Genomic DNA, 27,652 nt, shown 5'->3' on the forward strand with positions numbered 1-27,652 from the left:
ACTTTTCAGATATTAGAAAAATCTAGGAGGTTCCCCCGGGTTTTCTCTTTTTGGTCCCCCTCCCCTCTTTCCCCCCAGAGGCCAGCCGCCCGCTCCGCCAGATGGTGAGAGAAGGGGTGTGTGGTGGGTTCATTGCCTGCTCGTCCACGTGTGGAGTAGGGGAGGCTTAGAGAGGGTGCCGCTTCCTGGCCGGCCTTTTCTTGCTTTGTTGGCACTCAGCTCGGGAGCAAGACGGGGCACCCTGGCAAGTGACCAGACACAGAGTGGGTGGCAGGAAGGCGCCGTCACCCTGCTGTCCCCGTGTGGAATCCACTTGTCGGTGAATGGGAGGCTGTGGGGGGAGTCAGGGAGGGTCTGGCCGGTGTCCAAGGCCAGATGTTCTTCAGTGCCAATTGTCATGATAGGAAGGACGGGCCTCGTGGGCTTCTGGAGTGTGTCCGACCTTTGCTCTGGACCCACCACTGTCCTCATGCCTCTCTGCCCCTCCCCACCCCTGCTAAGGACCTGTGTTGGCTCTGTGTGCCTGCTCTGTACCCCACCTTCTCCTGTCCTAGCGCCAGCTCCTAACTGGGCTGAACTCCTTCCATGGACTCCACAGTACCCAGCTCAGCCCCCACTCACCGTCCCTGGCTTGGGCCCCCTTCCTCCTCCGATCTTGTGCGGGAACGATGCTTTTCTAGCGCCTGTTTGACCTTCATCTGAAGTGCCTTCTCCTCCGCCTGCTTGATCCTTGGTGTCTTCTTTTTTTAAATTTATTAAAATGTTTTATTTATTTATTTAGAAAGAAGCGGGGGCGGAGAGAGAGGGAGAGAGAGAGCATCCTAAGCAGGCCCCATGCTATCAGCACAGAGCCTGATGCTATCAGCACAGGGCCTGATGCGGGGCTCGAACCCACGAACCATGAGATCATGACCTGAGTCAAGATCAAGGGTCAGACTCTGAACCAGCTGAGCCACCCAGACACCCTGCTCCTTGGTGTCTTCTGAGCCCAGCCTCGAGCCCACTGCTCAGGGAGGCCTCTGGGAATCTGATGCCCATGGACTCCGCGTGTGGCGATTGGAGTCCAGACCCGCCCTCTGTGCACATGGGTTAAGAGCTGGTTTATGTTCTGTTGTGAGTCATCGGGAGGGCGGGCTATTGTCCTGTGCTGCTCTGGTATCACCCCCCGTGCCAAGCAGACACCTAACTGGTTCCCAACCTGTCCGGGCTCCTGAGCATTCTTGCCCTCTCCGACCGTGTTGCGTTGGTGACCAGCTCGGGGTGACACAGGGAAGGAAGGAACACTGTGGCTCCTCCACGGCGCCTCCTTCTGTTCCATCTGCATCCTGATGAGTCGACGTTGGCCCCTTGGATCGGGTGGGTGTTGCTGCCAGTAACAGAGGCGGCGGCTCACTTGAGCTCTGCCCGTGGTCCCTGTGCTACGAGGAGCCAGGCCCGAGGCTGGTCCATGGATACAGGTAGTTTGCTTTGACCTCTCTCTTCCTGGACCTTCTTGGGGGCACAGAAGTGTCTTACAGAGTCACGGCAGGAGCGTTGGCACTTTGTTTTGGAAGGCCGACCCAACTACTGTCTCTGGACACGTCTTCACTCTTGGTGTGGAATTTGTATGCTTGCCTCTGTCCTTCCTTTTCCGCAGTCCTTGGGTGCCCTGAGCCTTCTGTTCCCAGCTGGCCCCATGGTACCAAGGGGGGCGTTTGGTGGCCACTTCATGACCACGGTGAGGTCTGCCTCGGTCTTAGGGCTCCGCGTAATCCAGACCGCTGTGTGACCCCTGCAGGCTGACCGCGCCAGGCTCCCGCGGGCTGGCCCAGTGAGACTGGTTCCTGTTGGCAGGTCTTGGCTCACGTGGTGCCCCCATCACATGGAAATCCCCCTCCTCCGAGGCCTCTCCATTTTCAGTATTCCCTGACGGGGGTAGATAGAGCCCCTAAGAGCCCGCAGAGCCCCCCAGGGAGCAGCCCAGTCTCCCCATGTTCTCAGGCTGCTGCCGGCCACACTGCCCGCTGCTGACTTGCCGTCTTCCGTGCACACGCACTTGACTGCCCGTTGCCGTGTCGGCACATCCCTACATTCTGCTTTCCAGATCCTTCCTCCGTCTCTTCCTCACCAGCCTGGTCGTGAACTGGCCCGGCGGCCACAGGGGTCATCTTTCTTGTTCAGCCTTACACTAGCCGACGTTTGTTGAAGACCCTGTGTTCTTAAGGCTGCGCTCAGTCTGTTACGTGCACAATGTCCGTTCTCTGCCCTCTGAGGTTACAGTCTTATATCGCCCCCTTGACAGATGAGGACACTGAGGCTCACAGAGCCCCAGCGTCTTGAAGCTACTCAGGAGTAGAGCTGGGATTTGCGATCAGGATCAGCGTCAGAATCTGAGTTGTTAAACTTTTATGCTCGGTGAACTTGGTTTATGTCTGGCTTTGCCTCTTCCAAGCTTTATGACCCCTGGCGGGTTGTTCCTTCTTTGTGCCTCAGTTTCTCTTTAAAAAAATTTTTTTAATGCTTATTTTAAAGAGAGAGAGACAGAGAGACAGAGCGTGAGCAGGGAAGGGGCAGAGAGAGAGGGAGACACAGAATCTGAAGCAGGCTCCAGGCTCTGGACTGTCAGCACAGAGCCTGATGTGGGACTCGAACTCACGAACTGTGAGATCATGACCTGAGCCCACGTCAGATGCTTAACTGACTCAGCCACCCAGGCGCCCCAGTTTCTAATTTTTTAAAAAAATATTTTTATTCTGAGTGGTTCAATTAGCTTAGAGACATACACTTTCTTCTTCTTCATTTTTTTTTTTTAGAGAGTGAGTGAGTGAGTGTGTGGGGGGGGTTGGGGGGGAGGGGCAGAGGAAGAGAGAGAGAATCTCAAGCAGCCTCCATGCTCAGCACAGATCCCAACACAGGGCTCGATCCCACGACCCTGGGATCATGACCTGATCCGAAATCAAGAGTTGAATGCTTAGCCAACTGAGCCACCCAGGCACCCCATGCCTTCGTTTCTATCTCAGCCAAAGAAAATAAAAATAAAGGCCTCTTGGGCTGTTCTGAGGACTGGATGAAGTGATGACACAAATGCACAGGGTAGTGCCTCACGTGGGTCTAGGATTCTTCTAACTCTTCTGCATTAATCAATGTCATTTTAATATTGTCATTTTCATTACTGTTATCACTTCTCATGTCCCCAGCATCTTCTTAGTGCCCAAGACTGTGTTGTGTCCATGGCTCACGTCCGGGAAATGCTGTGTCAATGAATGAGAAGGCGTTGGGCGTCCAGAGCCGACTCGGTGACGGTCCTCGGTGTGAGGTGGCCTTGGCCGGGGTGCCATGTTGGCCAGTCCCCACTGTGGTGGCTGGGGGACAGGGCAGTGTGGGGTGGGGCGGGCTGGATCAGCAGCCTAGAACCTTCCTGTTGCCTAAAAAACTTTTTCCCTTCCCACCCCCTTCTCTAGGAGCTCTGAGCCCTGCCAAGCCTGTGCACAAGTCTTGAAATGACAAAGTACCCTTTAGTTAATTGCACAACGGATTGCCTAGAGTTAAAAGTTCTGATTTATATGACTATAGCTCTAACTGCTCAATAACACAGGCCTGTAATCTACTTTCATTTCAAACAGAACGGTGATTTATGGGGCAGCATGCCGCTTTAGCTCAGAAATGAGGTGTTCAACATATGCTCTGTTGACATAAATTTGGAATTTATCGCTGTTGTCAAAACTGCCTGTTGGACAAAGGTGGGTATTAAGGCAATAAATGACTCAGAATAGTTTTCTGTCACATTTCCTAACCATTGTGTTCAGTCTGTTTGAGGGAAAAATATATACTTAAAAGTAATCAAATGTCCGAAATCCATGCATCTTGTTTTGAATGGCAAGAAGGGAGGAGGCGGGGTGGGGGGCGTGGGGACATGGGGGCGTGGGGATGGGGGGGCGTCGGTGGGGGGGTGTTGCGAGGAGAAAGCTTTTCATGAACTTGTGGCTCATTTTAAAAAGATTCCACTTTGCTTCCTCTCCCCCATCCTCATTAGGAGGGGGCTTTCCTTTCTCATTTACGAAGAGGGGGAGGAAAATGAAAGCTCATTAAATAAAAATAGTAAAGGACATTTTTATGTGTGGGCTTAAAGCCAGCAATGTCAGGGAGGAGTTAGTGAGCGGCGCTGTGAGGGAGGCGGAGCGGGGTCTGGTTTACGGGGACATAAAGCCCTGGCTGGTGTTGGGCCTGTGCTGCCCCGTGAGTATGGGCGCACACCCACCTTCCTCCGCAGGCTCCCGTGGCCACACGTGCTCTTGGCCGGCTGGGGACAGCGGGGAGCAGTTAGGTGCCAGGCTGGCTGGACGCGGACGCCGTCTGTGCAGGTCCTGATTGATTCATGACCCGCAGCGTGGCCGGGACACAAGCGCCCACCCGCTCTCCCAAAACACGCCCTGAGTGCCCACGGGTGCTGTCTTTGCTGGCCTTGACAACGCAGAGACCTAAGGCCACGCTCCGTCTTCGGGCATTTGTGCATCTAGTCCGGGAGCGGGACGCGCAAGCAGGTGTGGCCTGAGAGCCGTTGGTGCGGCAGGAGACACAGGCCAAAAGACAGGGGTAGCGTACGCCAGCTTCGGGGGCCTGGGGGCCACGGGGGCTCCCTCGGGGTGACACTGGCTCCCCTGCCCGGAGGGATGTCTCTTTGCGGTGATCGGGGCTCTGGAGGGAAAAAACAGGCAAAAAATGCTCCAGCAGCAGGCCTTTTAAAAAGATGCTCAGGATTGTGGTCAGGTGGTCACTGCCATGCATGTTAGATGATGAGACCGAGTCCCTGTGCACGGAGGGTGCTGCCCCTGTGATGGGGTGGTCATAGCGTCGTCTGAGCGCGGGGTGCCAGGCGGGTGGCGTCGAAGGTCCAGCAGGTCCAGCGCCAGATTCGGGAATCTTCTCCATCCTGTTGTGAGTCAGCGTAGCCCACGGTAAGCGTGTGTCTCGGTGACATGGAGGGGACACACACCGTCCAGAGAGCTGACTGCACCTCGGCCGCCGTCGGCCCGGGCACTTGGCGTTCAGCGTTTGCCGCTGCCGCCACCACATTCCGCCCAGTGGGCGCCCAAGTCCGGAGCCCGCAGAGCCGCCAGCGAATTCTCCCCGTGACAACAAGGCCCAGCAGGGGAGAGGATGCGTATCTGTTGCTTTTATTTTATTCTGCCTTTTATCTCCGTGCCCACACGCTCGGAGCGTCTCGGCGTTGATAAATGTGTGCTCTCGCACATCCACACGCACACCCTCTCCCTCACTGTTGCCCGCGTGCGTGCCCCCCTCCCCACGGTCCCTCCTCGCACACGGGGTGCGGACACCCGTTGTCAGCCGCCTCTGTGTGGCTCGCCTCCCTTTGCCACCAAACCCTGTCCTTTTCACACAAAGCTCCCTGTTGGGAAAACTCATAATTTTTACACCACACGGTCTTGACTGGCCATTGCTGGAATTACTGTCTCTTTGAAGTCCTTTCTGTTGGGCGTTTACAGGCCGTTTTAATTACCTGCAGCTTGCGAGGCGCCTGACTCCGTCCCCGCCTTTGTGTGTTTGTTCTTTGCCAGGAGTCTGTGCAGAAAGGAATACGGCTGCCTTCTTTTTACAAAGAAAGGCGAGGGGGGACGAGGAGTTTGGGGAGCCCTTGACAGACCCGTCCCCCCAGCCTGCTCCAGGACCCTGCCTCCCCGGCCCTGCAAGCTCAGGAAGGGAAGCCAGCCCGTGCTCTCGGCGTGCCCACGTTCTTGGTCGTTTCCAGCACCGTGCGTCTCCCTCCTGGGTTTGCTGCGATATTTTTGTTTGTGTGTGTGTGTGTGTTGGTTTTAAGTATTATTAAATACGTTTCCAAGCTCCCCGTCACAGACAGCAGGGCTGTCAGACAGAGCCCCCCCTCACTGCTGGCCAAATCGACATCAGCTGCCGCTGAGCTAGGCTCCCAGTCCTAGTTTTTCATCTAAATTTGTTTAAGGGGCGTGTGTTATTAAATTCTTGAGCCTGGACATGGGGTGGAGGGTAGGGGTTGAAGTCACATGCGAAGGCAGAAGATAGTGCCTGCTTGGAGCTGTCTGGTGTTTTCCTTTTCCTGGTCTTAATTTTTCATTCGATTCTCTCCATGGAATGAGCTAAATATAAATAGCCTTCTTTGGGATTTCTGTGAAACACCAGTGTGGCATGTCACGCCTGCAGACGAGGGTGCTGGCTCTCCAGAGGAGCCTTAGAAGTTCATCTCCTGCTCTTCTGGCTTCTGTGCAGAAGGAATCCTCACTCATTTATTCACTTAGTCCAGAAACGCACTGAGAAGCCGGAACCCCCACGCATTGCCGAGGGGAATGTAAAATTGTGCAGCTGCCTCAGAGACGGTCTGGCAGTTAAAGGGTTAAAAACATCACGGTCCCAGGTGACCCAACAGCTCCGCTCCTAGGCAGAGACCCAGGAGAAGTGAAGGTGAAAGCGTATGTCCAAAGGTAAAACTTGGAAGCAAATAAGCCACGTTATTCCTAGTAGCCAAAGGGCAGAAACGAGGTCTGTTGACTGATGAATGGATATATTGGGTGTGGTATGTCTCTACAGTGGAATATTATCTTGCAATAAAGAGGAAGAAGCACTGATAAATGTTGCTACGTGGATGAATCTAGGAAACATCATGCTAAGTCACTTCTTTCAGACAGCAAAGGCCACCCACATGCTGTATGGTTCTATTTATATGAAATGTTCAGAATAAGCAAATCCATAGGGGAAGACAATACCCCAGGGGTTGGCAAAGACGGGGGGAGGAGGAGCTGAGGGGAAATGGGGAGTGCCCGCTAACAGGTATGGAGTTTCTTTCTGGGCTGATGAAAATGCTCTGGAAGTAGGTAAGTCGTGAGTTGCGCGGCTCAGTGAATGGATTAAAAACCACCAAATGGTGTACTTTAAAAGAGTGAATTTTATGGCATGTGGAGAATATCTCCACGAAGCTGTTTCTGTGAAACAAATGCATCGAACGCCTGCCCTGTGCCAGGCACGGTGCCAGACTCTGAGGACGCCGTGGATGGCGCCGCTCCTTGCAGGTGGCGCGCATCCGGGAGAGGCAGGGGCACTGGTAGAAAACCCAGTTCGTACTGGGAAGTTGCGTGAAGTTCTGGAAAGGGCAGCAGTCAGGGGCGGTGATGCAGGGGAGTGTTGCTGTGCAGCCCGCCTCGGTGGGGCACCATTCAAGCGCTGTCCCGCTTGTCCAGAGCCGGACACACACCGTAGATTTTTAGCAGATGGAGTGTAGACCAGTGGGCACCGAGGGATGAGGGCGCTTTGCCTTCCCAACGCTCTTCTCTGTCGGAGGTTATAAAGTTGTCCAGAGACTCCGCCCACCTGTGGGCCCAGGGTGCCATTGTTTGGCTTCTGTTTTCCTAGCAGCTCCTCTTCTTGCTTCCCTCTGATTAGGGTCCGGTGAATCCGGGTGTGCCTCCTTTCCTGCTGGTGGTTTTCCTGTGCCTTTCACCCAGCGGCCCCGGGAGAAGGTTCTGGGTCGATGGCTAGATTCTGCGCAGGTGGGGAAATGTGAATGTAGACCCTCAGGGAGAAGTCTGGCAATGCCCACCTGCTCCCGTGGGGGAGAGTAAGTCACTTGGCCTCAGTTTCCTCATCCACAAAATGGGGGCAGCACTTTTCTTCCCCAGTCACAGGATGGTGCAAACGACCCTCAGCATCCCTTTCAAAGACAGGTGCACTCTACAAATGCATTAGCGTTATCCTTAGAAAACCTCAAGTGACTAGACTTTTTTTTTTTTTTTACATTTTTCTGGAAGAAAAAAAGAATCAGCCAAAGAGGTGGATATCTGTGTGTGTGTGTGTGTGTGTGTGTGTGTGTGTGTGTGTGTGTACCTCTTCCTTCATTAAAATGACAGTAACTTCCACACTGTGCTCTGGTGTCCATGTGGGCCAATCTGCCCAGTCTCTTATCTGGTGCTCATAACCGATGTTGAGAATGATGAGTCTAAGCGGCTCAGAATCCTCATAGAGAAGTAATTTAATTTTCAGTGTACTAAAGCAGAGAGAATGAGGCAATATACATTAAGGAGGTTTTCAGAGGGCTTTAATTTGAAAGGAACTTTCTTAGGCCCTTAATAAACCTCAGTTCATTTCCACAGTCTCTGAGGGTGTGTGGCTGCTCTGTGGGAAGTGAAGGTAACGTTTTGGCTTCATGGCCGAAGTGAGGGTGTGTAAAAACGAGCCTAGATTACCAGGAGACAACGCGCCTCCCCCCACCCAGGAAATACGGGAAGAGAAAGGAGGAATGTGTAGCTTTTGAACAACGGTTTTTGGAGAAATTGGCTATTCGTGTTGCTTAAGATGAAAGGGAGTGAGACAGGCAAAAACAGAACGCCTGCTGGTCCATGGCCATGGCTCATCCCCTTCCAGGGGCTTTTAGGATCTGGAGAGAATATTTGGGATTTATTTTTGTTTTCCTTGGGCTGACATCACCAAGCATGCATCCTGGTGCCCTGTTTGGGGCTTGGAAAAAGCTCTAAGAAGCGATAAGTGTCAAGGCATTTTACTGTTTTTCCTCATCTCTTTTTAAAAAAGCACAACTTTTCTGGTTTCCTTAAAAAAAAAAAAAAAAAAAAAAAAGAAAGAAAAGAAAGAAGGGAAACTACAGAAGTGCGTATTGATTCTTTTTCCTCAGATCTTAACCGCCCGGGCTGTAATACCTTGCTTACACCTGCCAGGTTTTTGTGCAGTCTTGCACCATCTCCTTAATCCAGTGAGCATAAATAGAACATTTCAATCATATTTGGCTACCAGGAACTCGCCAGATAAGCACGCTAAGACCTTGTTGAAAGAGACTGTAAGAGATGGCGTGTGATAAGATCATCCTGTAGCCGGGCGCACAAATGAAAAACTTTTGTTCTTGGTGAAATTTGTTGATGGAGATATTTCAAATAAATGACTTTGGAGGACTCAGTCTTCTAAAAACAAAGCCCCGCGACGTCACAGCCTGAATCCCAGGCCTCCTGGTGCTCAGCCTGCAAGGAGCATTTGCTGTGGGAAGATTAGCGTGCCCCTTTGTCATTTCTGACATGGGATTTTAACACCCACATGGCAGCCTTATCGAAAAGGCACTGGACTCGGTTTGGTTCTGGCCGCAGGGGACGCGGGTTGTCCTCCCCTCGTTTTCCAGGCTCAGGACAGCTCCTTCCACTTTGTAGTCCGCTCTGTGCGCGACACGGGCTTCTGAGAACCCCACGGAGGCCTTCTCTTTTGGACAATAGAGATAGCGTTCTTGTACGTGTGTGTGTGTGTGTGTGTGTGTGTGTGTGTGTGTGTGTGTGTGTGGTGCAAGTGTTTTGTGTCTTTTTTTTATTTTATTTTTTTACCTCTACCTTTTTCTTCTCGAATCCCCCTTCAGCTGGTTTGCTCATTCATTCAGCAAAAGCATAGAGTCCTTCCTGCGTTCTGGGCTCAGTGATGGAGGCCGAGGGGATGACTCGGGGTCGCATCCTTCATGGAGATGGTGGTGATTCGGTGAGCACAGACAGGCCCCCGTCCGCCCCAAGGCCCTTCAGTGTGTTCAGCCTGCTTGGAGAGGACCTAAGAAATCCCCCCACTCAGCCGCTGCATTATTGTGGAGGGTGTGAAGCGGGATCCGCAGAGGGTAAGTGGTTTTTCCCGAGGCCGTTTGATGGTTACCAGGAGCTGGAGTGAACCCTGGGTCTCCCCTCAACGCCTGAACAGTGTTTCAGCCCCCGCGCTACACTTTTATTCTAGATCCTCGAGAAAACATGCCTTCTTTGCTGTTCTCACGCTCTCCCCTTAAAAGGCCCCAAAGCCACCAAATGGCCGCCATTTTCCAGAGCGCCACTGCTCCGGGTTCCCAGGGGAGGGTCCCGGCGGCCCTCACCCTGCGGCGCGGAAGGCGTTAACAAGCCCCCTGTTAGTTCTGGGTGGTTGTTATTTTATCCGTTGTTTGAAATCCTTGCCTTTTATTGGTGTATTTACTTTATGGCATACATAAAGAGCTATATTAAAAAATAAATTGTGTTGTAAAAGCATTCGGTAATGTTTATTAATATTGACTAGTCGGGGAGCAAGGAACTCTGTTGCTACGACGATAATTTGTGGTAATACCAGCCACCCATTCACAGCTTGTCAAATGACTGTCTAATCTCAACATTAAAAAAAAGTGGGTAACAGGATAATTTTCCTTATGCCTTTAGAAAATGGAAGTGACCCACGCCCCCCCCCCCAACCCCGTCAAGAGTAGAACTATTCTTTCTCTCCCTCCCCTCCGCCTCCCCCGGGCACTGGAGGCCTCCTCTGTGACTCCGGCTGTCCCAGGGCTGGGCCCTTTGCCTCAGGCTGGTTGGTGCCTGCTTACCTAGCGGTATCGCGGTGGGCTCGTAGATACCTATGTCCTGTCCTCAGAGAGCTTCTAGCTTTGAAGAACTTCTCCATGACTTCCTCCCTAAGGAGAGTGATGCTGGATGTGACTAATGACCCCCTCAGACCGGAATGTGTCACTGATGGTGGCAGTAAGAGACCTTCCCTTGGGACAAGATGATGTTACCCGTGGAAGAACATTCCCTGAGTATCCCAGCCATCCTGGTTTGGGGGGGGCCTTCAGCGGAACAGGCGCTGTTCACGGTACCCCTTGCCCACAGAAAGGCATGTGTAGATAGGTCGGGAGGTTGAACTAAACACGGAAACACCTTGAAATCTCCCTCGAAGTTGCTTTTGGGAGTAAAGTCCTGATAGCCTGATAACTTCTCATTCATGCCTTCTTAAAATGGGAGCCCAGAATGCTTTGGCTATCTGGTCTTCCTCTTGCCATTTGAATTAGAGGTCAACGGACATTGGAGGTGTGTTTTGAACTTAAGAGTCTTAGAGAAAGGAATAAGCCCGTTGCCAAAGTATATAAGCCCCTTCCTCTTTCTACTCTTCGTTCTCTCTCTCCTTGGAGAGGTGAGCAAGGCCGGGGTGAGGTTCCCTGACCGCTGGGCTTAGGAATCAGTTGTTGCTTTTGAGACTGAGAGCCTTGGCCAAGCTCACTGAAGGGCGGCGCCTCATCCCATGCCCACCTGGGGGCACACGGCAGCTTGCCTTTGCCAGCTGGCCAGGTCCTGCTCTGGGAGAGGACGGAGCGGGAGACTTGGTGGTGGCTGGGTTCCCCTGTGGGCAGCAGACTTTGAGAGAAGAAGGTCATTTAGGTCCTGACTCTCAGAATCTCCCGTGTCGTCCTCGCTTGTTTTGAGCACCCCTTAGAAGCACTGAGTAGGTCAAGTCGGCGGTCCCGGGGTCAGAACGCGGGCCTCAGGGTGGCAGACCAAGGAGAGGGTGGGTTGCTGGAAGGGCCGTGAGGGCCACTCTAGCCGGAGCCGAGTGTTGTTCAGGGTATGGGATCACTTCAGCTGAGAACAAGAAAAACATGACCTTAAAAAAATCCTTATAGGATGGATTCCCCACCTAACTTTTCAAAGATGGGCAGTTCCCTCCCACCCACTTTCCCCATGGACAGGCTCAGGTTCTCACTGCTGGCCTACCTAGCAAAACTCACAGCTCAGGCACGTACACATCGTCAGGAGGAGAGGGAAGCAGTGTAGCCCCTGGGTTGTGGAAACTGAATTCCCTCGCTAAACCTTCCTGTTGGTCTGCTTTGACTGCTTCTGGCTTTGGCCAAAGGAATTGGGAAGAAATGGAATGTGGGCATTGCTGAGCTCAGAGGCCCCCGTTCAGGCCCCTCTTCTAGCATCTTCCTGCGGCCCTTGGCTCTGTGGCATAGGGATGGGCCGAGCTCTTCCCGCACAGAGTAGACACAGAGGTGCTCTTAGGGAGCACTCTATGGTCCGCTGTACAGCAGTGGGGGGATGGAGTGCGGCCTGGGTCTCTCCTTGCTGCCTCTCATTCTGCTCTTGTGTCCTAGGTGCACTGGGGAGATGGAGGCTCATCTTGAGAATAAAGGCTTGGTCTGAAGCTCAGACTTTGTGTGGCTGTGAAGTAGGCATTGGCCTGCCTTGTGCAGACTTCAGGACCCACAGGACAGTGTTGAGCCCTGGGTTGGAGGTGTCCACTAAGCTCTTGGGCTCAGAATACTGCTCAAGATGAGAGGCAGGATGCCTTGACCCCACCTTAGATGGAGAAACTTCTTTAGCAGCGTTGAGCAAATCCCTCCTAAAACCAGACCCTACGTGGGGCATCTGGGGGGCTCCGTTGGTTGAGCATCCGACTTCAGCTCAGGTCATGATCTCACTGCTTGTAAGTTCAAGCCCCACGTCAGGCTCTGTGCTGACAGCCAGGAGCCTGGAGCCTGCTTCAGATTCAGTCTCCATCTCTCTGTACCTCCCCTGCTCACTCTCTGTCTCTGTCTCTCTCTCAAATATAAAATAAAAACATTTAAACAATTAAAAATAAAACTAGACCCTATGAAGGAAAGGAAAACTCAGCATGGCCTCCGCTGTTGTGTAGTTTATAGTCCAGAGTAGACAAAATCTCTGACTTGTCAGGCTTCCAGTAGTGCAGACATGGCTCAGTGTGTCTTGCTAGCTTGATCTGACTGGCGAGGGTTGTGTGGTTGAGAATCAGTGAGAAGGAATGAGTATTTCTCTCTAGTTACTTGTTAAAAGGTTCAGATTTGCTTAGCTCTAAGTTCTCATAATGATTCAGCTCTCTTGAGAAAATAGCTAGAAACCTGCCAAAGGTTAATTTTTTCTTGGTCTTTTTGGACATAATTGAAAATCTGGTACATTCAAGATGGGTTTGCCCAGTGGGCCAATTGTGGGCCGCACTGGGACAGCACTACTGCTGTGGGGGTGGGGGAGGGGTGGTGGGGACCTGAAGCATGAGGGGGAGAGGAATCCTCCAGGAAGCATGGACTAGAGGGGTTGGGGCCCTGCTGAAACCGGGTTACTTTCAAATCTGCGTTCAGCAGTGTTGCTGCTTCTCAGAGAAGGGGGCGTGACACCCAAGGACTATGCAGACAGACACAAAGATGTCCAGGGTGTCCTTCCTTCCTGTGCTGTCGTGGAGGCCGGTGACCTCAGATGGCCGTGAGCAGTTAGACCTTGCGAAAAGACAGGACCAGACTGGGAAAAATGCATATGTGGTAAAGAAGACGGATGAAGACAGATTTTGCATAGTGTGGTGGGGGTGTGTGGGGGGGTCGGGGGGTGTGGTCTTCGGAGTGAGAGACCAGGGGTTCATACAAATTTGCACTGGTGCTCAGAAGCCAGCTGGAATTCTGTTTCCTCCTTGGCCCTTCTGCAGATGGGACAGAGAGTCTGTTGGTAGCCAAGTCTCTTGAACGCAGTCCGATTCTTCTCTGCCGTTTCCTTTTTCTGTGGGTTGGAAGGGTTCACCTTTCTATTCCACATCCTTCCCTTGGTGTTCTGAACAGTAACGAAAGATAGGAGCAATCCAGGGCTAGGCTCCACTCTACTCCTGGGCTTATAAAGTGCTCCCGTGTTCTCTTCTGAACTTCGTGTGCTTTGCCTTGGTCTCTCTGGCAGCGGGCAGGACCTTTGTCCTTGTCCTGTGTGTGGATCCCATGGACGCCATGCTCGCCTAGGGTGGGGGTACTGACTTAGTGGGTCAGGTACAGGGCAGTGTCCTTACCCCACGGATCGGACTACTAGTATAGAACATCTGTGTCTCTGAGGCTGAGAAATGCGTGGCAGCAGAATGGTTCCAAAGAAAGGCTGCTGATGGGTTCCAGAAGTTTCTTTCACTGAAAAATAGACCACACGTGAATAAAGGAAGGAACTCAGGTCATCTGGATTAGAAGGTCTTAAAATGAGTAGATTTGAGGGTTGGGTGTAGATTTTTGCTTAGGCGTCTATCCTAGCCTGACTGCCTAGGGGTCCCGGGGCCTCACACAGTGGAATGTGGTTCAGAGAGAATAATAACAATGCTCCTTGGGGAAATTCCTTGGAACCCAGGTAAAATGATAGGAGTAAGATGTTTTTAATAATGTTTATTTATTTTGGGAGAGTTTGGGTGCGTGTGTGCGCTTTCTGCATGCAGGCAGGAAAGGGGCACAGAGGGAATCCCAAGCAGGCTCCCTGCTGTCAACGCAGAGTCCAACATGGAGCTCGATCTCATGAACCATGAGATGACGACCTGAGCCGAAATCAAGAGTCAGACTCTTCACCGTCTGAGCCACCTAGGCCTCCCTTGAGTAAGATTTTTGAATAATAAAATTTAGGTTCATTAAGGGACCAAAGCCTTCTCCCACCCCATCACTTCGCATGTGAAACAAATGCAGAGAGAGAGATTGTTACAGCATGACTTGTCCAAGGTCATAAAGCAAGTTGATGGCCGAGTCAGGTGGAGGAGCCAGGTCTCCTGGCTGCTGGCCTGGCGTCCTTCCTTGTTCCTTGCTGCTCTCTCTCCAGTAAAGGGCAGGAGGGTTTCACCTTTCACACCATGCCAATCCAGTGGCCCAAGAAAGCCACTTTCACCAGTTGCTAGGCAAATCCAGAAAAAAGGCATGGGGTTACCCAGAAGTATTCATTGGGGTCAGAGATTTGGTCTGGAACCTGCAGGAAGGAGAGATGGGTTGGGGTGCTTACCCGGGAGGTGGCTGCTGATCCCGGAAGACTGGTCATGCCAGTGTCCTTTTGGGAACCGTGTGTAAATGGGTGTTTGTCCTCTGTTTAGCCGCTCCCTGAGAGGTGGGCGGGCGCTCCTGGAAGGTGAGAAATCTGAGCGAAGACAAAGATGGAAATAAATGAGCAGAAACCCACTGCCCGTCCTCCACCGCACATGACCACGAACGTGCGCAGGAGGTTCACCAGCTGAACCATTTGTGAATGGCGCTTTTGCTGCCCCGCAGAACATCTCTTAGAAAAGCAAAACGTTTGCCATGCCTGGGTGAGTGACAGGACACTGTCCGTCATGCGTGTTCATGCGCGCACACACTCAGTTGCCTGGGCACGTGTTTAAAAACATGGTTTGCCCAGAACGCTCTCAGGACATGTCCCTATGTCCAGCGTTGTGAAATCTATTTGGAGTTGAGAATGTTCAGTTAAAATGTTCTGCACTGTTACTATTTCTCAATTGGCTTGGATCAGCACGGCCAGAAATAAGATAATATGGGGGTGGGGTGCAGTGTAGTCTTAGGGATGAGGGTGTGTGTGCGTGTGCGTGTATGTGTGTGATTGAGAAATTTTGTTTGTTGCTCTTGGCAAGGAAGTAAAGGGAAAGCGAGCAAACAAAACAGCATGATTGAGAAAGAGTTCCGTGAAGGGGACCGGGCGTGCGGACACGGCATGCCTTCTGCGAGCCACTGTGGCCCGTGGGCTGTGCCGCTCAGGAGGCTCTCCTGGGGGCCCGCGTGGTTGTGGCTTTGACCACTGGGTTCTCACTGCAGAATTTGGAAGGTGGTGGCCGTGGGTGGCTCGGTTTAGTAGTCGTGATCTGGGCTCCGAGGCTCCGATCTGGGTGCTACTGACTCGGGTGTGTGATACTTCGTCTCTGTGCCCGAGGCTTTGGGAGTCTGTGCCGGCGGCTCTGCAGCCTTTTCCTGTGACCCCAGCCCGTCACAGTCTGATTGCAATAGGTTGTTGGCTCCAAGGGACCCTGGATGGTCTCCTCTCTGCCCTGCCGCCATCAGCTCCTGCCTCTGGCTGCCATCCCCTGTTCTGTTCCTTAGGGCAAGAGGGCCCAGAGATAGGGGTGGAGGAGGATCCCGGATCCGGCAGTAGCAAGTAAGGGCCTGAGAACAGGAGTGTGGGTGGGAAGAAAGTCAGTGTTCCGGGCCAGATGGCCCGCACGCCAGCCAGCAGCTCGGATCCTCGCCGGCCTACAGCACATAGACCTTCCTCCCAGAGCTCAGCTCTTTGCTCGCCTGCTCACCCCACCCCTGCCTCTTACCCGGCTCAACTGCTGGCCTCTGACAGAGCACAGGGGGCTGGGGCAAAAGGTCCAGGTCGGGGTTGGAGCTCTGCTGCAGGTCGGGCCTCTGGCCAGTTGTTACCGGGACCTCTGTCTTCTCAGGGGTGATCCTGTGGGTCAGACCCGACTCACAGAATTGCAGTGTTGGTGAGATGAGGTGAGGTGTGTGAAAGCACCTGGAAAACCCAAATGACTGTTCTACGTTTGTAGGATGATGCAACCCGATTTCTTGAAATCTTTCTGCCCGGGCTCAACCTCTGGCCAAAATAGAGGGAAGGCGTCTTCTAAGCTGGGTCTTAGGGGAAGGGCATGCACGTTCAAGACCTGTACACGCAGTTCTGAGAACATCCGGATGCTCCAAGAGAGAAGCGGCTTTACTGTGTCCATGAAGCCATTGATTTGTGAATAGGCTTCTTCAGAGCCCACTATGGGCCATCACTGTAGCGGGAGCTGGGGATGGGAGGGGGGGTACAGGTGCACCCCTCCTGAGTCTCACGGTGTCTTGGCATAGCCAGGCACGTGCACAGCTGCGGTGCAGGCTGGGGGCATGGCATGACCGAGGGCCTCCCAGTATGCCCAGTGCTGGGCCAACAGTGAGCATTCTGTCTGACCGTCCATGCCTCTTCCACCTCACCCTGAAATTAGATCTGATTTTTTCCCCCTCAGTCTATGTGCCATTGGGTAAAGCAGTAGAAGTCCCCCATTCTCTAGCTCTTGGACAAGACCAGGAATAGATTCTTCCTTGGCAGCGGTCCCTGGGAAGATGGGCGCGTTAGGCTGTCAGGATTGTCTCCGTCAGTGCCCATCTGGGGCACCCGTGCCTTTCATCCCCCCTGCCTGCTGCCCACCTCCTGGAGGGATGCCCACAGAGCCCCCAGGTGAGGGCGGGCCTCCTGTCCAGCCAGAGCAGCCACAACCTGTGTTTTCCTTTCCCTACAGGAAGCTGCACAGCGGGATGAAGACGTATGGGTGTGAGCTCTGCGGAAAGCGGTTCCTGGATAGTTTGCGACTAAGAATGCACTTACTGGCTCATTCAGGTAGGCGATGCTGCCCTGACCGGCCCGTTCAAGCATGGCCAGCTGCCCCCACTGCCCTCCTCTGCCCCCACTCAGAGCACGGATGTCCTTGCCACCAGCTGGAGCCTGTGGTCCACCGTGTCCGGGTTGACCGAGCAAAGGGTCCGTCCTTGACGCAGTGATCGTCTGCATAGACCTGTCCACCTGCTCTCCCGGGTTCCCTAGGGCATTGTTGGCCCCCAGGGCCCTGTGTGTGTTCTCCCTCCCAAAGCTAGACAACAGTTCCGTTAGCACAACAGTTGTGGCCTTTGGTTCTTGGCGTCTCATGAATCTGATCACTGGGTCCACATCCTGCAGGAACCTTTTATTGAGCAGATTTAGGAACACAGAGCTTGGGTACATCGTGCTGTCTTTTGCAAGTTAACATTCCCCAGTTCCGGCGGGGGTGGCTGTGTGGCTGTGGGGTGTTTTACCCATGTTTGGGGCAAAGCTGCCTTGTTCCCTGAAGCATGGGAAACGGACTGGTAGCTGATGTGCAGCGGGCCCAGCTCTGCTTGGTGGAGGGAAGGACATCATACCATGTCTGAAGGGGCTGCTTTGAGGCCGGGGTGGGGGTGCCTGGGTCCCTAGACTTCCCCGCCAGGGCCGACGCTCTCCAGCCACAGGGTCCCATCCTGGGGGAGAGGTGAGGCCATCGTCTTAACTGTCAGGTGTGGATACCGCTGTCCCTCGTCTCACGTTGCACCCCTCACCCAGCATCTGTCACGTGAGCAAGGGCTTGACGGGAGGGCAGATGTTCAGACCTTGTCTGTGCCCTGTGCCGTGTGACCTGGGGCAAACCCATCTTCCGAACCCTGTTGCTGTTTTCTGCATCTGTAAAGCGCAGGTGTTGCCTAACTTCTGTCGTTGTTTTCAGGAATTGTGGGGCAGGATGTAGGTTAAAGGCATCTGCAGGAGGTGCCCTGGCAGGGACGTGATGTATGGCAAATGGCAACTTTCCGTGTCCCCGTCCTTTTCCCCACATTGCCCCTGAAGCGAGTTCCCATCACCTTACCCCAGAAGCTTCTGGTCTGGCTGGCAGTTTGTGGTCTGTCCTCCCATGGCCTGGGGCGGTCATGTGCATGCTCTTTGGTGCTTTATATGCCTCAGTTTGCCACAGTCTGGCTCCAGAGCCCACGGCGCTCGGTGCTGCGTGCGGTGCTAGCTCCCTGGCCCTCACGCCCCCTCCTAAAGTCCACCCACCCTTCTTGCTTTCCCTTCTTTTCCCTTCCAGACTCAGGGACTGTGCCACGCCACGTGGCGGTCTGTCTCAGCATGTGCCCTCCGTCCGCACATCTTTGTGTGTCCGTTCTTCCCCCCCGAGGGCTCACTCACCCTCACCCCTTGCGGCACAGAACTGTCATCGCCCTGCCCACCTCTCCCACCTCGGCCCAGAGTCCCGAGCCCACGTTCCCTGTGTCCAGCAGCTGCTTGGGATGCGTGGAACTCTTTTTGTTTTGCTTTTATAAATTGCGCCTTGTATCTTTTTGCTTCCCTTCAGTTGGGTAGGTAGGGTTCAGTGTGGGTTTCAAAGTTGTCTGCCAATCGGCTTGGCCACCCCCCAAGGGCAGAGTGTGGGTCTTCTGTTTCATGTGCTCCGCGCCGCCGCGGGCCCCTGTGTGGTCTCCAGCAGTGTGGTGCTGGACACTTGCACGCGGGTGATGCACTTTTCAGCCTGTGGGTACAGCCTCCTCGCCCACTCCGGAACTTGGCCCAGTGAGCATCCGTCCTCCTCACCCCTTCCTGAGTCCAGCGCGCTAGCCAGAGCCATCTAGTTGTTGGGGTGCCCTCTGTGCACACGGACGCAGCTTGCTCTCTGAGCCCTATGGCTTTGTTCACCCCGTTCCCTGTGCTTGGACTAACCCTTCCTGGCCTTGCCAGATCTTCTGAGGTCCCTTACGCAACGCCATCCCCCACACTTCCCCTGCTTCAGCCAGGAGCAGTCCTGCCTTATTCTGGATGCCTGCATTTCTTTATCCGAAGCTCTCTGGGCACAATCTTTCTTCTTTGTGCTATGATTATTTATGGACTTGCCTTATCCCCGCTCCTTGGGGTCCGGGGTAGAAATTTGGAAGCCTACCTCCTGCCCATGTCATCGCGGGCAAGAAATATGAGGTGTCGGAGTCTCCATACTCTCAACCGTGAGATGAGAGCACTTGACCCCACCTCGGAGAATTGTGAGGCTCACCTCAGACCCTTAGCTCTTGGCCTGGCCTGGGGTAGGCTCTCCATAAATACAATTTCCCTCTCCCTTTATTCTTCCGCTGGGCTGTAAGGTGCCGTTAGGTACAGACATCGCCTGGCACGTGACTGGAGTCAGTAGACGCTGGTCAGATGAACGAGTGTGGCCTGGGAGGCCGAAGAGTGTGTCCGGGAAACTCCAGTCTCTCACTCGGTCCCTCCTATAATACGAACGGTTTAGACTGTGGCCCAGGGGGTCCCTGGGGGCAGCCGGGAGCCCCCGGGGCCATATTGGCTGAATGCGGGTGAGCTGGTCTCTGCAGTGTTGATGGCTCCAGTGGGGGCGGCAGAGAGGAGAGGCCCTGATCATGCACTTGCTGCTGGTGGGCCTCGAGCCCCCACTTCACACGCGCTGAGTGACTTTGTACCACCCCCTCTGGAGCCAGCTGTGCCGAGGGGTGTGCGCTCCTGTCCTGCCTGAGATGCCACTTTGGGATCCCATGGTCTCCTGCAGATGTCCTGGTAGCTTTGGGAGCTGGGTCCTGTCCCCCTAGGCTTTCTTCTCCCTTCCTATGTCACTCCACACTGCAGTCGGTTGTGCCGATGACTTATCTCTGAAACGCACTTGCCGGTGCCCTTGGAAAAGAGATCGGTGTGTGCGTGTGGAGGCGGGGGTCATAGCACTGCTTTCATTCACCTTTGCAGCTAGCGCCTAGCCTGCTTAGATACTTCTCTCCTCTGTGGCTCCTTTCCGTTGTTCCGCATGCCTCTCGCCCAGGTGCTGGGACGTCTTGAAAATAAAATAACAGGGGCTGAGAGAGGCTAGTTCACTTCCTGAATCGTTCCCAGCCCCCGTGAAGCAGCGGAGGCCGCCGAGGAGAGGCGTGGAGGGCTGGGCCGGTGGTGCCAGGCCTCCTGTGGGATCCGAGGGACCCAGGCAGGGATTTACACGTTCTGACTCCTCCCTGTTGTACGATCACAGAACCCTGTGACGGTCCAGAGGAGACGTGGCTTAGAGGACTGGAGATTTCTCTTGCTGCCCAGTTCTGCAGGCTCCCTGCTGGGAGCCGACAGCGCTAGCAGGGCCCCTGAGGGATTGCGGGGCAGACCTGCTTCCCAGACCATCCCCGAGGGCTGGCGCCCCACTGCAGAGCCTGGCAGTGCAATGGACGCTCCCGAACCGGGGGGACCATTCCGAGGGGCAGGCTGCCGAGAAGCCAGTCTGGGATCTGGGAGCGGGTCCCCATGCCCCCGCCTGGCCCGAAATGCGGTTGCTGCCTCGGATCGGGCACACTCCTGCTGTTTTCTTGTGCTCGGCCGAGCCGAAGGGTGCCCCTCCTCGCTCACTTCCTTGCTGGGCGCGCCTGCTGCCCCCACCCCCTCTTGGCGAGCACGGCCTGTGTTTGTTATTGTAGTTCTGGCCCCGGGCCAGGCCTGGCCATGAGCCAGCCTTGTGGGTACAGTGTGTACAGTGAGTGCTGAGCCAAGTTTGTCATCATACACCATTAATTTCTTTTTTTTCTCATCTGGTAGGGGTGGGGTGGAGGAGGACGCAAGACGAGAGCCTCCGATGCCTGAGAACAGGCCGCACGGAATTCTGCGAGATGTTGTTTGTGAAAGCGCTGAGCCCTCTCGCTTGCCCTTCCTTCTCCGCTCTTCCCCCTTCTCACGCCGTCTTCCTCTCCTCTGCGCTTCCCTGTCTGCGGAAGTCAGACTGTAGGAGACCGACAACATGAGGTTTTATTTTCAGTGACTGGAATACTAAATTTACACTCCTAAATCAGTTTTCATTGTGTTGAAATCGACAATTTGTTTAATTAGAAGTTTGCCCTGTAGGAAGCTCTTCTTTGAGACACTTCTCTCCCTCTCTCTCGCTCTCTCCTGTCTCTCTCTCTTTCTCCGTCTTTCCCCCCCTTTATTAAAGACCCTAAATGGTAGTAGTGAATGTTCAGTTTAATTGAAGTTTTTATTTCGATTTGAATGCGTTAACTAATCAAGTGTTTATGAGATACACCTGATGATAACGATAAGTTTTAAATTAACAAATAGCCGAACTCATTAACTAATGAGGATGGATCTGGCCACACCCCGAGTTCCCAGAGGTGAGTTTGGAATCGGACGTTTGGGGAAGAAAAACAAGGCTGCGTGGGAGACGTGACCCCCTTGGATGCTTTGCAAAGCAGCTCCTTCTGGGACGGGACCCTTGGGGGTAGGACTGTGGCAGTGAGCAGGGGAGCAGCCCGAGCCCCCTGGGTCCTGGGCGCCCTCCCTCCCCACCCTCTGCTCTGGGGATCGGTGACCTGCTGTCTCCTTGCCACTCCTTGCTCTCAGTAAAGAGGTGACTCCTGGCTCAGGGATGTGCGTGCAGGGACCACAGACCCAGGCGGTGACTCGGGCCGGTTCTGGGATTTGCTGGTGTAAGGTTCCCCCGAGGTAGATTCGCCAGAGCTCGGTTGCAGTCCTGGTGGATTTTAAGTGCGGGCACCCAGAACTCCTCGCTCTTGTTTTTGACTTGACTGCATGCTATTTAGGGGGTTGCAGGTTTCTGTGGCCCGCCCCTGTCCTGGGAGCGTCCTTCGTGTTTGCAGCCGGCCTACATTGACTAAGCACCCCTGGAGAGAGCTTCCAGGCAACCCTGCCCTCAAGGAGCTTCCTCCCAGTAGGGGAGATGTTTGAGATGATCCCAGGCACAGAGCATCCGGAAGGAATTCTAGGAGGAACATGCCGGAGGAGACTATCCCTTCTGGAGGGGGTGGGACTTGAAGTGGCCGGTGGGAATAATGGAATGTTGGCAGGATCTGATAGGGGAGGCCCAAGCCGCCGTGGGGACATACAGTGTAGCCAAACCATGCAGGCCATGTCAGGGGCCGCGGGGGAGAGGGCAGGCTTTGGGGCTTTGGAAGGGAGGGGTGAGGCGAGATTGTGGGGGCCTTGACTAGCAAAACAACGTGCGCTCTACCTGCAGCCCTGGGGAGCCACCGGAAGACCGAGGAAGGGAGTGACGCCTTAGGTTTTTTTCCTGGGAAGGACAGACTGCGGGCTTTTAGATTCGGGCTAGCCTGGAGTATAGGGTTTATAAGACCCCTTGGAGAAACGGCGTGCCTGACAATCTTGGGGTGTGCTTGCAGGCTAGATAAGGCCTGTGCCTCTAGCCCCGGTTAGGGAGGGGTCCATTCTGTGGGAGTCCAGTCCAGCCCGGGTCAGTCTGTCCTCTGTCCTTGGTCCTCCTGCCCTTTTCCAGGTGCCATGAGCCACGGCTCTTGAGAAATCTCCCCTGATACCAGTCTCTTCCCCGTAGGCAGAGCCACTGGGAAGGAACATGGTCTTCGGCTGATGGATTTGCTGATTCCAGCCGCAGGATGGGGGCGGCCAGGGCACATCGTCGGGGGCCCGGGTCATCCGTCTGGCAGAAGGAGGGCTGGAGGGGTTGGGGCCTGCAACCAGTCTGGCTCCCTCATGCTTTCCCCTGCCCTGGTCCAACGGAAGCGGGGAAACTACAGATGTCAAAGATCTATGGATTGTACTTGTTCCTTTTTTTTCCTTTTAGGAACACTGAGCTTTGGGTTCAGGTTCCTCCCAAAGACAGGGAAAGTGGGGACGGGGGGGCTGGCAGCAGTGGTGAGGTACGGTCCCCATGCTGAGGATGGAGAGGCGTCTCGGGGTTGAAAGCTGGCCTCTCACACCCTGCATCTCCTGGTCTCTGTCCCCTCTCTTTCCAGCTAGGTGTCCACTGAGAGCAAGAGACGGGGCGTCACCAGGCAGGTGTGTCTCCTCTCTGCCTGCCTTTTGGTGAATGTCAAGGTCTGTTCCTCAGTGTAGCTTTCTGCCATCGGGGCTGAACCAGAAACTTCCTCAGGCCCTTCACCGGCCTCGGCGCGCAGGCCCTGTGCAGGTTTGGGTGAAGAGCACAGAGAGGGTCGCTCTGGAGAGGCTCAGAAGCCCGCTGCCTTCCCCCTGGTCCGCGGTGATGGGGTGCAGGGCGAGGGCAAGAGGGAAGAGAGCAGGCTGTCTCTCCAGCACACTGCTCTCCCCCTCTCCCCGCCCCTCCCCGCGCAAGTCTGGCCCGCGGCCCGAACTTTTTCCCAGAGCGGTGTCGTCACTGGCCTGCCGGCAGGTCTGGATGTTCTGCCAGCATTCCAGAGAGTTTATGATCGCTTGCAGATGTGCCTCCAAGAACACACTGTACCCAAAGCAGAAATTAATGCAGGCTTGACTGCTGTCCAAGCCCATACACGGGAGAGAGGAAAAAGAAAACAAAAACTGTTTAATGCTGTTTATAAATTATACACTGGCTGATGAAAAATACATTTCTTCCCCCCCCCCCCGCCTCTGTCCCCTTCCTCACCGCCCCCCACCCCCGCCCCTTCTCCCTCTTTGCCTCAAGAGCCTTAAACTGAGACCAGAAGAATATGGTTTTGCTTTTTAGCTCCTGTTTTGGCGAGGATCCGAACCCCAGCTGCTGATTCACAGCCAGAGTATTTTTCCCCTTTACCTGATGAAATATACTGATTTTTCCAGCCCAGATGGGGTGCTTTTGGATTTGTTGTCTGTGTTTTGGGGTTTTTTTTTTAACCTTTTTTTTTTTGGCTGGGGATTGTGTTTACAGCAAGTGACAGGTCCTGTAATAGCACTGGGTGTGATGCTGCCCCCCTCCCCCCTCCCGGGCAGGTAAAGCCCCACGTGTGTCCCCCACCCCCCCGGGGGGTGTGCGTGCCCCGAAGGCTGTGCACCGGGCCAGCCGAGCAGAGGAAGTTCGCAAAGTTCATTGCAGGTCATTGTATTAAACAGTGTTCCTTCACTTCTCTACCCTCCCTGCACCTCCAGCCCCTGGGTGGAGAGGGGTTCGCATGTCCCCCCCGCCCCCCAATACACATGTCTCTCTCTCCATATGGTGCCTTAGCAGGGGTTTGGGAGGCTCAGTGCCTCTCCCCCTCTGGATCCCAGCCTCTCTCCCCCTGCGCTGTGGCCCCCCATCCCAATGCATTCTATAAATTCGCTTCCACATTATGTCTATCCATTTACATGGCTTTTGTGTTTTTTTAATACTGCTAATGTTTATCATTTGCCCAACAGGCTCGACAGATTTTGCTTCCTGTAGAGCAGTGAGGCTTTAGAACCCCCTCGTTGCTAAGGAGCAGTCTCCCTGTACTGTAATGGGCTGATTTTGTATTCCGTTCAGCCCAGTGTCTTATTTTTGTATGCAAGACAAAGTGTTTTGATGGGGGCCGATTGCGGCAGTGTCTGGAGGCTGTTTCGAGTTTTATGGGCTGTACAGTACACTGTGTGCTCTCCGAACAGAACACAGGCTGTTGAATTTTGGATCGGATTTGTCATTTTTCCCCCCTCAGAGAGAAGCTTGTCAGATAGAACATTACTTTAAGGGTGGAGGGAAGAAAGTAGAAATTATGTAATAGCCTCCGCTTTTTCTGTGTGTGTGTGTGTCCCTCTCTTTCTCTTTCTCTGTTTATCTGATTTTTTTCAACCCCAGAGTAGGGGGGAGTCCCTCCCCCACGCACCCCTCTCCCAGGACTGTAAGATTTTGTAGAGCTGGGTGACGCTGTTCCTTAGGGAAGTGAATGCCCCCAGAGATGAATGCCAGGACATCTGTGTGTCTGCTGTTTATTCTCACACACTCTCCTTTTCTCTCCCTGGCTCCTTCTGTCCTTCCTTAGTTCTGGGCTGTTTTGCTGGCCCTTGCTTTGGGCTGAAAATGAGTAGATAATGCGGTTGTAGGTAGGGTAGGGTGCTGGCTGGTGTAGGCTCCAACCAAAGGCAATGCCATTTTCCTATTTCCAGGGCCCTTTCACCTGTCTTTTGCTTCCCAGATGTCCCCTGACGCCCCGCCAGGATGCTGGGGCAGTAGTCCAGTGCTCTCCTCTGTGGCCCTCACATTCAGCCCTCCCCCCTCCCCCGGGGCTGTGCCTGGGCTCAGTTTGCAGGGCTGGGGTGGGGGTGTCCTTCTTAGCACCCTCTTCTGGGCTTTCTGTGGTGGCAGGAGGCTAGTTTTCAGGGTGGCTTTTCTTCTCCCGTCCATCATTTCCCCCTGTCTCCTCTCTATCTCTTTGTCCCTGTCCTGGTGTCTGTGTTGGCCTCCATCCTGTCCTGATGCTCCTCGGTATGCTCTGTCTTCTCTCTTAGGTCTTCCTCTGTCTTTGTCTCCATCTGTCTTGGTTGATCTTCTGTCTTCTCTCTTACCCCTCAAAGCTTCTTAGCTTGGAAGTCGGGCGAGGCTGGGGTGGGGGAACAAGAAGGCCCTCTGGCCCAGAAGGCCTGGGGGGGGACTCCTGAGTGAGTGCTCAGACAGTGCTCCCGGAGCCTGGACCCTTGTGTGCTCCTGCCCTTGCCTTTGGGGACCGGCGTGGGCCTCCTCTGGCTCCACTTCTGCTTTTTCTGGGTCCCTGGATGTTTTTTCTACCCGAGTTGAGCATGGGCACATGGGTGCGCCAGCTTAGGTTTTGCAAGGTCCTTTTTGGACTTGGCTACGGAAAAGCCTGTCTTGCTGGCCCTGTGCTCACGGGGATCCGTACCGGGCACCTGAGCACAGAGCCCGCTGAGTGCCCGTGGTCTGTGCACCCTCAGCATAGGGCCTGGCATACAGGAGCATTTCGATAAGTAGTTGTGGGGTCAGTGAGCCCGCTACTGGGGCAGACCTGGGTTGGCTGGGGCCTGAGGCTCACACAGTTTGGGGGGCCACCTCTCAGGGGAAGATCCTGGATTTGAGGTGCTGGCACACTTCCTCAAGGAGTGGGCTGGTGCAGAGGCGGGAGGGACCTGAGGCCTTCCAGCTCTATTTGACCACAGGTGCTGGGAGCGAGCGCCCAGCTCTTTTCTCTTCGGGGAGACCCGGCTTCGGTGACCGGCCACGAGGAGCTGCCGGTGGAAGGTCCCCCGCGGGAGGGAGCGCGCGCGCAGGGAGATCAAAGCTAAGGCGGGATGGGGATGTCTGCTCAGTTCTAGAGTCCCCTGAAACATGGCAGCCGTGGTCACCGGCCTCGGGTTTGCATTTCCCAAGGATCCAGAGAGCTCCGTCTGCCTTCGGTAAACTGCCTCTGCTCACGGTGGACGTGGAAGCCTCTTTGTATTTCATACTCTCTTCCCCGGGAGGCTGGTTGGAAGGGACAGACGCTCAGTCCCACTCACCCAGTGCCACCAGGGAGATTGGCACGCACGGTAGCATCCTGGCCTCGAAGCCTGCCTTCAGTGACTGTCAGTGAAATGACATGACAAACACCCTTTTCCTTGGTGCCCAGTCTGCTTGGGTCTCTGGCTTTTGTTCTGCTGGGCAGAGCATTGGCTCTCTTATGGGTGTGTGTGTGTGTGTGTGTGTGTGTGTGTGTGTGTGTGTGTGTGTGTGTGTGTGTGTGTACACGCGCACGCATTGTGTATTGGAAGGGGCCATGAGGGTGAGGGGTCCTGGAGGTGATGGCGAGTGTACATGAAGGTCTGGGAGTCCATTCTTCGGAGCCTCCAGCCTCCTCGGTTACTTACAGTCCGTGGAGAAAGTAGAGTTGGTCGGTTCTTTGGGAAGGACGCTATTTACTCCATGGAGAGTGTGCAAAGGCTACGGTTAGCTTCCCAGAAACAAGGGGCCGGTGTGTGTGTGTGTGTGTGTGTGTGTGTGTGTGTGTGTGTGTGTGTGTGTGTGTGTGTGTGAGTGTGGGTGTGTGCGCACGCGCACGTGCACAAAAGAGAAAGAAAAGAGACTGAGAAGAAACGTTTACATGAAATACTCAAAATTACTCCTTTGCTGTAATGGCCCCGCGCAGACCATTACCTTGCAGATTTAAAAACTAAATGAGCTCATCATATCCAGTGACTTCCACCGACATTCATGCTCGATTGCAGAGCCTGTGTTCCCTCTGAATCTCAACTTCATTGTTTGTTATGAATTCCTGAAGGTTGGCAGTGGGTCCCCCCCCCCACTCTCAAATTCAACCAGGAGCACGATTCGATTTTGTGTGATGGACGGCAACGTTTCTCCACAGGACCCCCACTGAAGACCCTTTTCATTAAAAAAAAAAAAAAAAAAGGCCCCGTGACCTCTAGGGTTGAGCCGGGAGTTTCTGGCTGTGCCGACGCGGGACGTGGGCTGACTGTGGAGGCAACTGACGCTTTGCATGTTTTAATCTAATAATTTGAGTTTCGTGTGAATGATTCTGCGTGCTGTGCCATGCTCCGCATTTTCTTAAGTGTCTCTTCCACTTTGGGTAAAGGAAAGGAGGGAAGAAGCACCAGCAGTAGCATTCTGTGGGCAGAGGAAGCAAACAAGAGAACGGGGCAGAGAACGGGCTAAATTTAAAATTGTAATTGGCTGACTTCCACTGGCTTGCGGGTGTTTTAATGACTCATAATAACTTCATTTAAAACCAGCTGAGCAGAAAATAGATTGGAGAGGAGCCTCGGGCCATTATGGATTTGTTTTTTTTGACAAGCTCGGTTTTGAGCAGCCAGGAAGGCTCTCAGAGAGGGCTTGGCTGTGTTCTCTCTCTCTCTCTCTCTCTCTCTCTCTCTCTCTCTCTCTCTCTCTCTCTCTCTCTCTCTCTCTCTCTCCCTCTCTCCCCCTC

The 27,652-nt window shown here is 54.1% G+C and overlaps 1 protein-coding gene and 1 long non-coding RNA gene across 3 annotated transcripts in view; one reads left to right on the plus strand and one right to left on the minus strand.

The window, feature by feature from the left end:
• ZBTB16 (zinc finger and BTB domain containing 16) overlaps positions 1–27,652 on the plus strand; it is a 183,042-nt gene that overhangs the window by 75,656 nt on the left and 79,734 nt on the right. For both annotated transcript variants that reach the window (XM_029956190.1, XM_029956191.1), the window contains exon 2: positions 16,792–16,889. In XM_029956190.1, the coding sequence (XP_029812050.1) occupies positions 16,792–16,889 (98 nt within the window). The remainder of the gene's footprint in view (positions 1–16,791; positions 16,890–27,652) is intronic.
• LOC115306032 lies at positions 14,280–19,828 on the minus strand. The gene is made up of 3 exons (XR_003915143.1): positions 19,786–19,828; positions 14,529–14,660; positions 14,280–14,423 (listed from the first exon to the last, which is right to left on the minus strand). It is a non-coding gene; the product is annotated as an uncharacterized LOC115306032 (long non-coding RNA).

This window comes from Suricata suricatta, chromosome 11 (genome assembly GCF_006229205.1).
Source record: "Suricata suricatta isolate VVHF042 chromosome 11, meerkat_22Aug2017_6uvM2_HiC, whole genome shotgun sequence".
Taxonomy (NCBI): Eukaryota; Metazoa; Chordata; class Mammalia; order Carnivora; family Herpestidae; genus Suricata; species Suricata suricatta.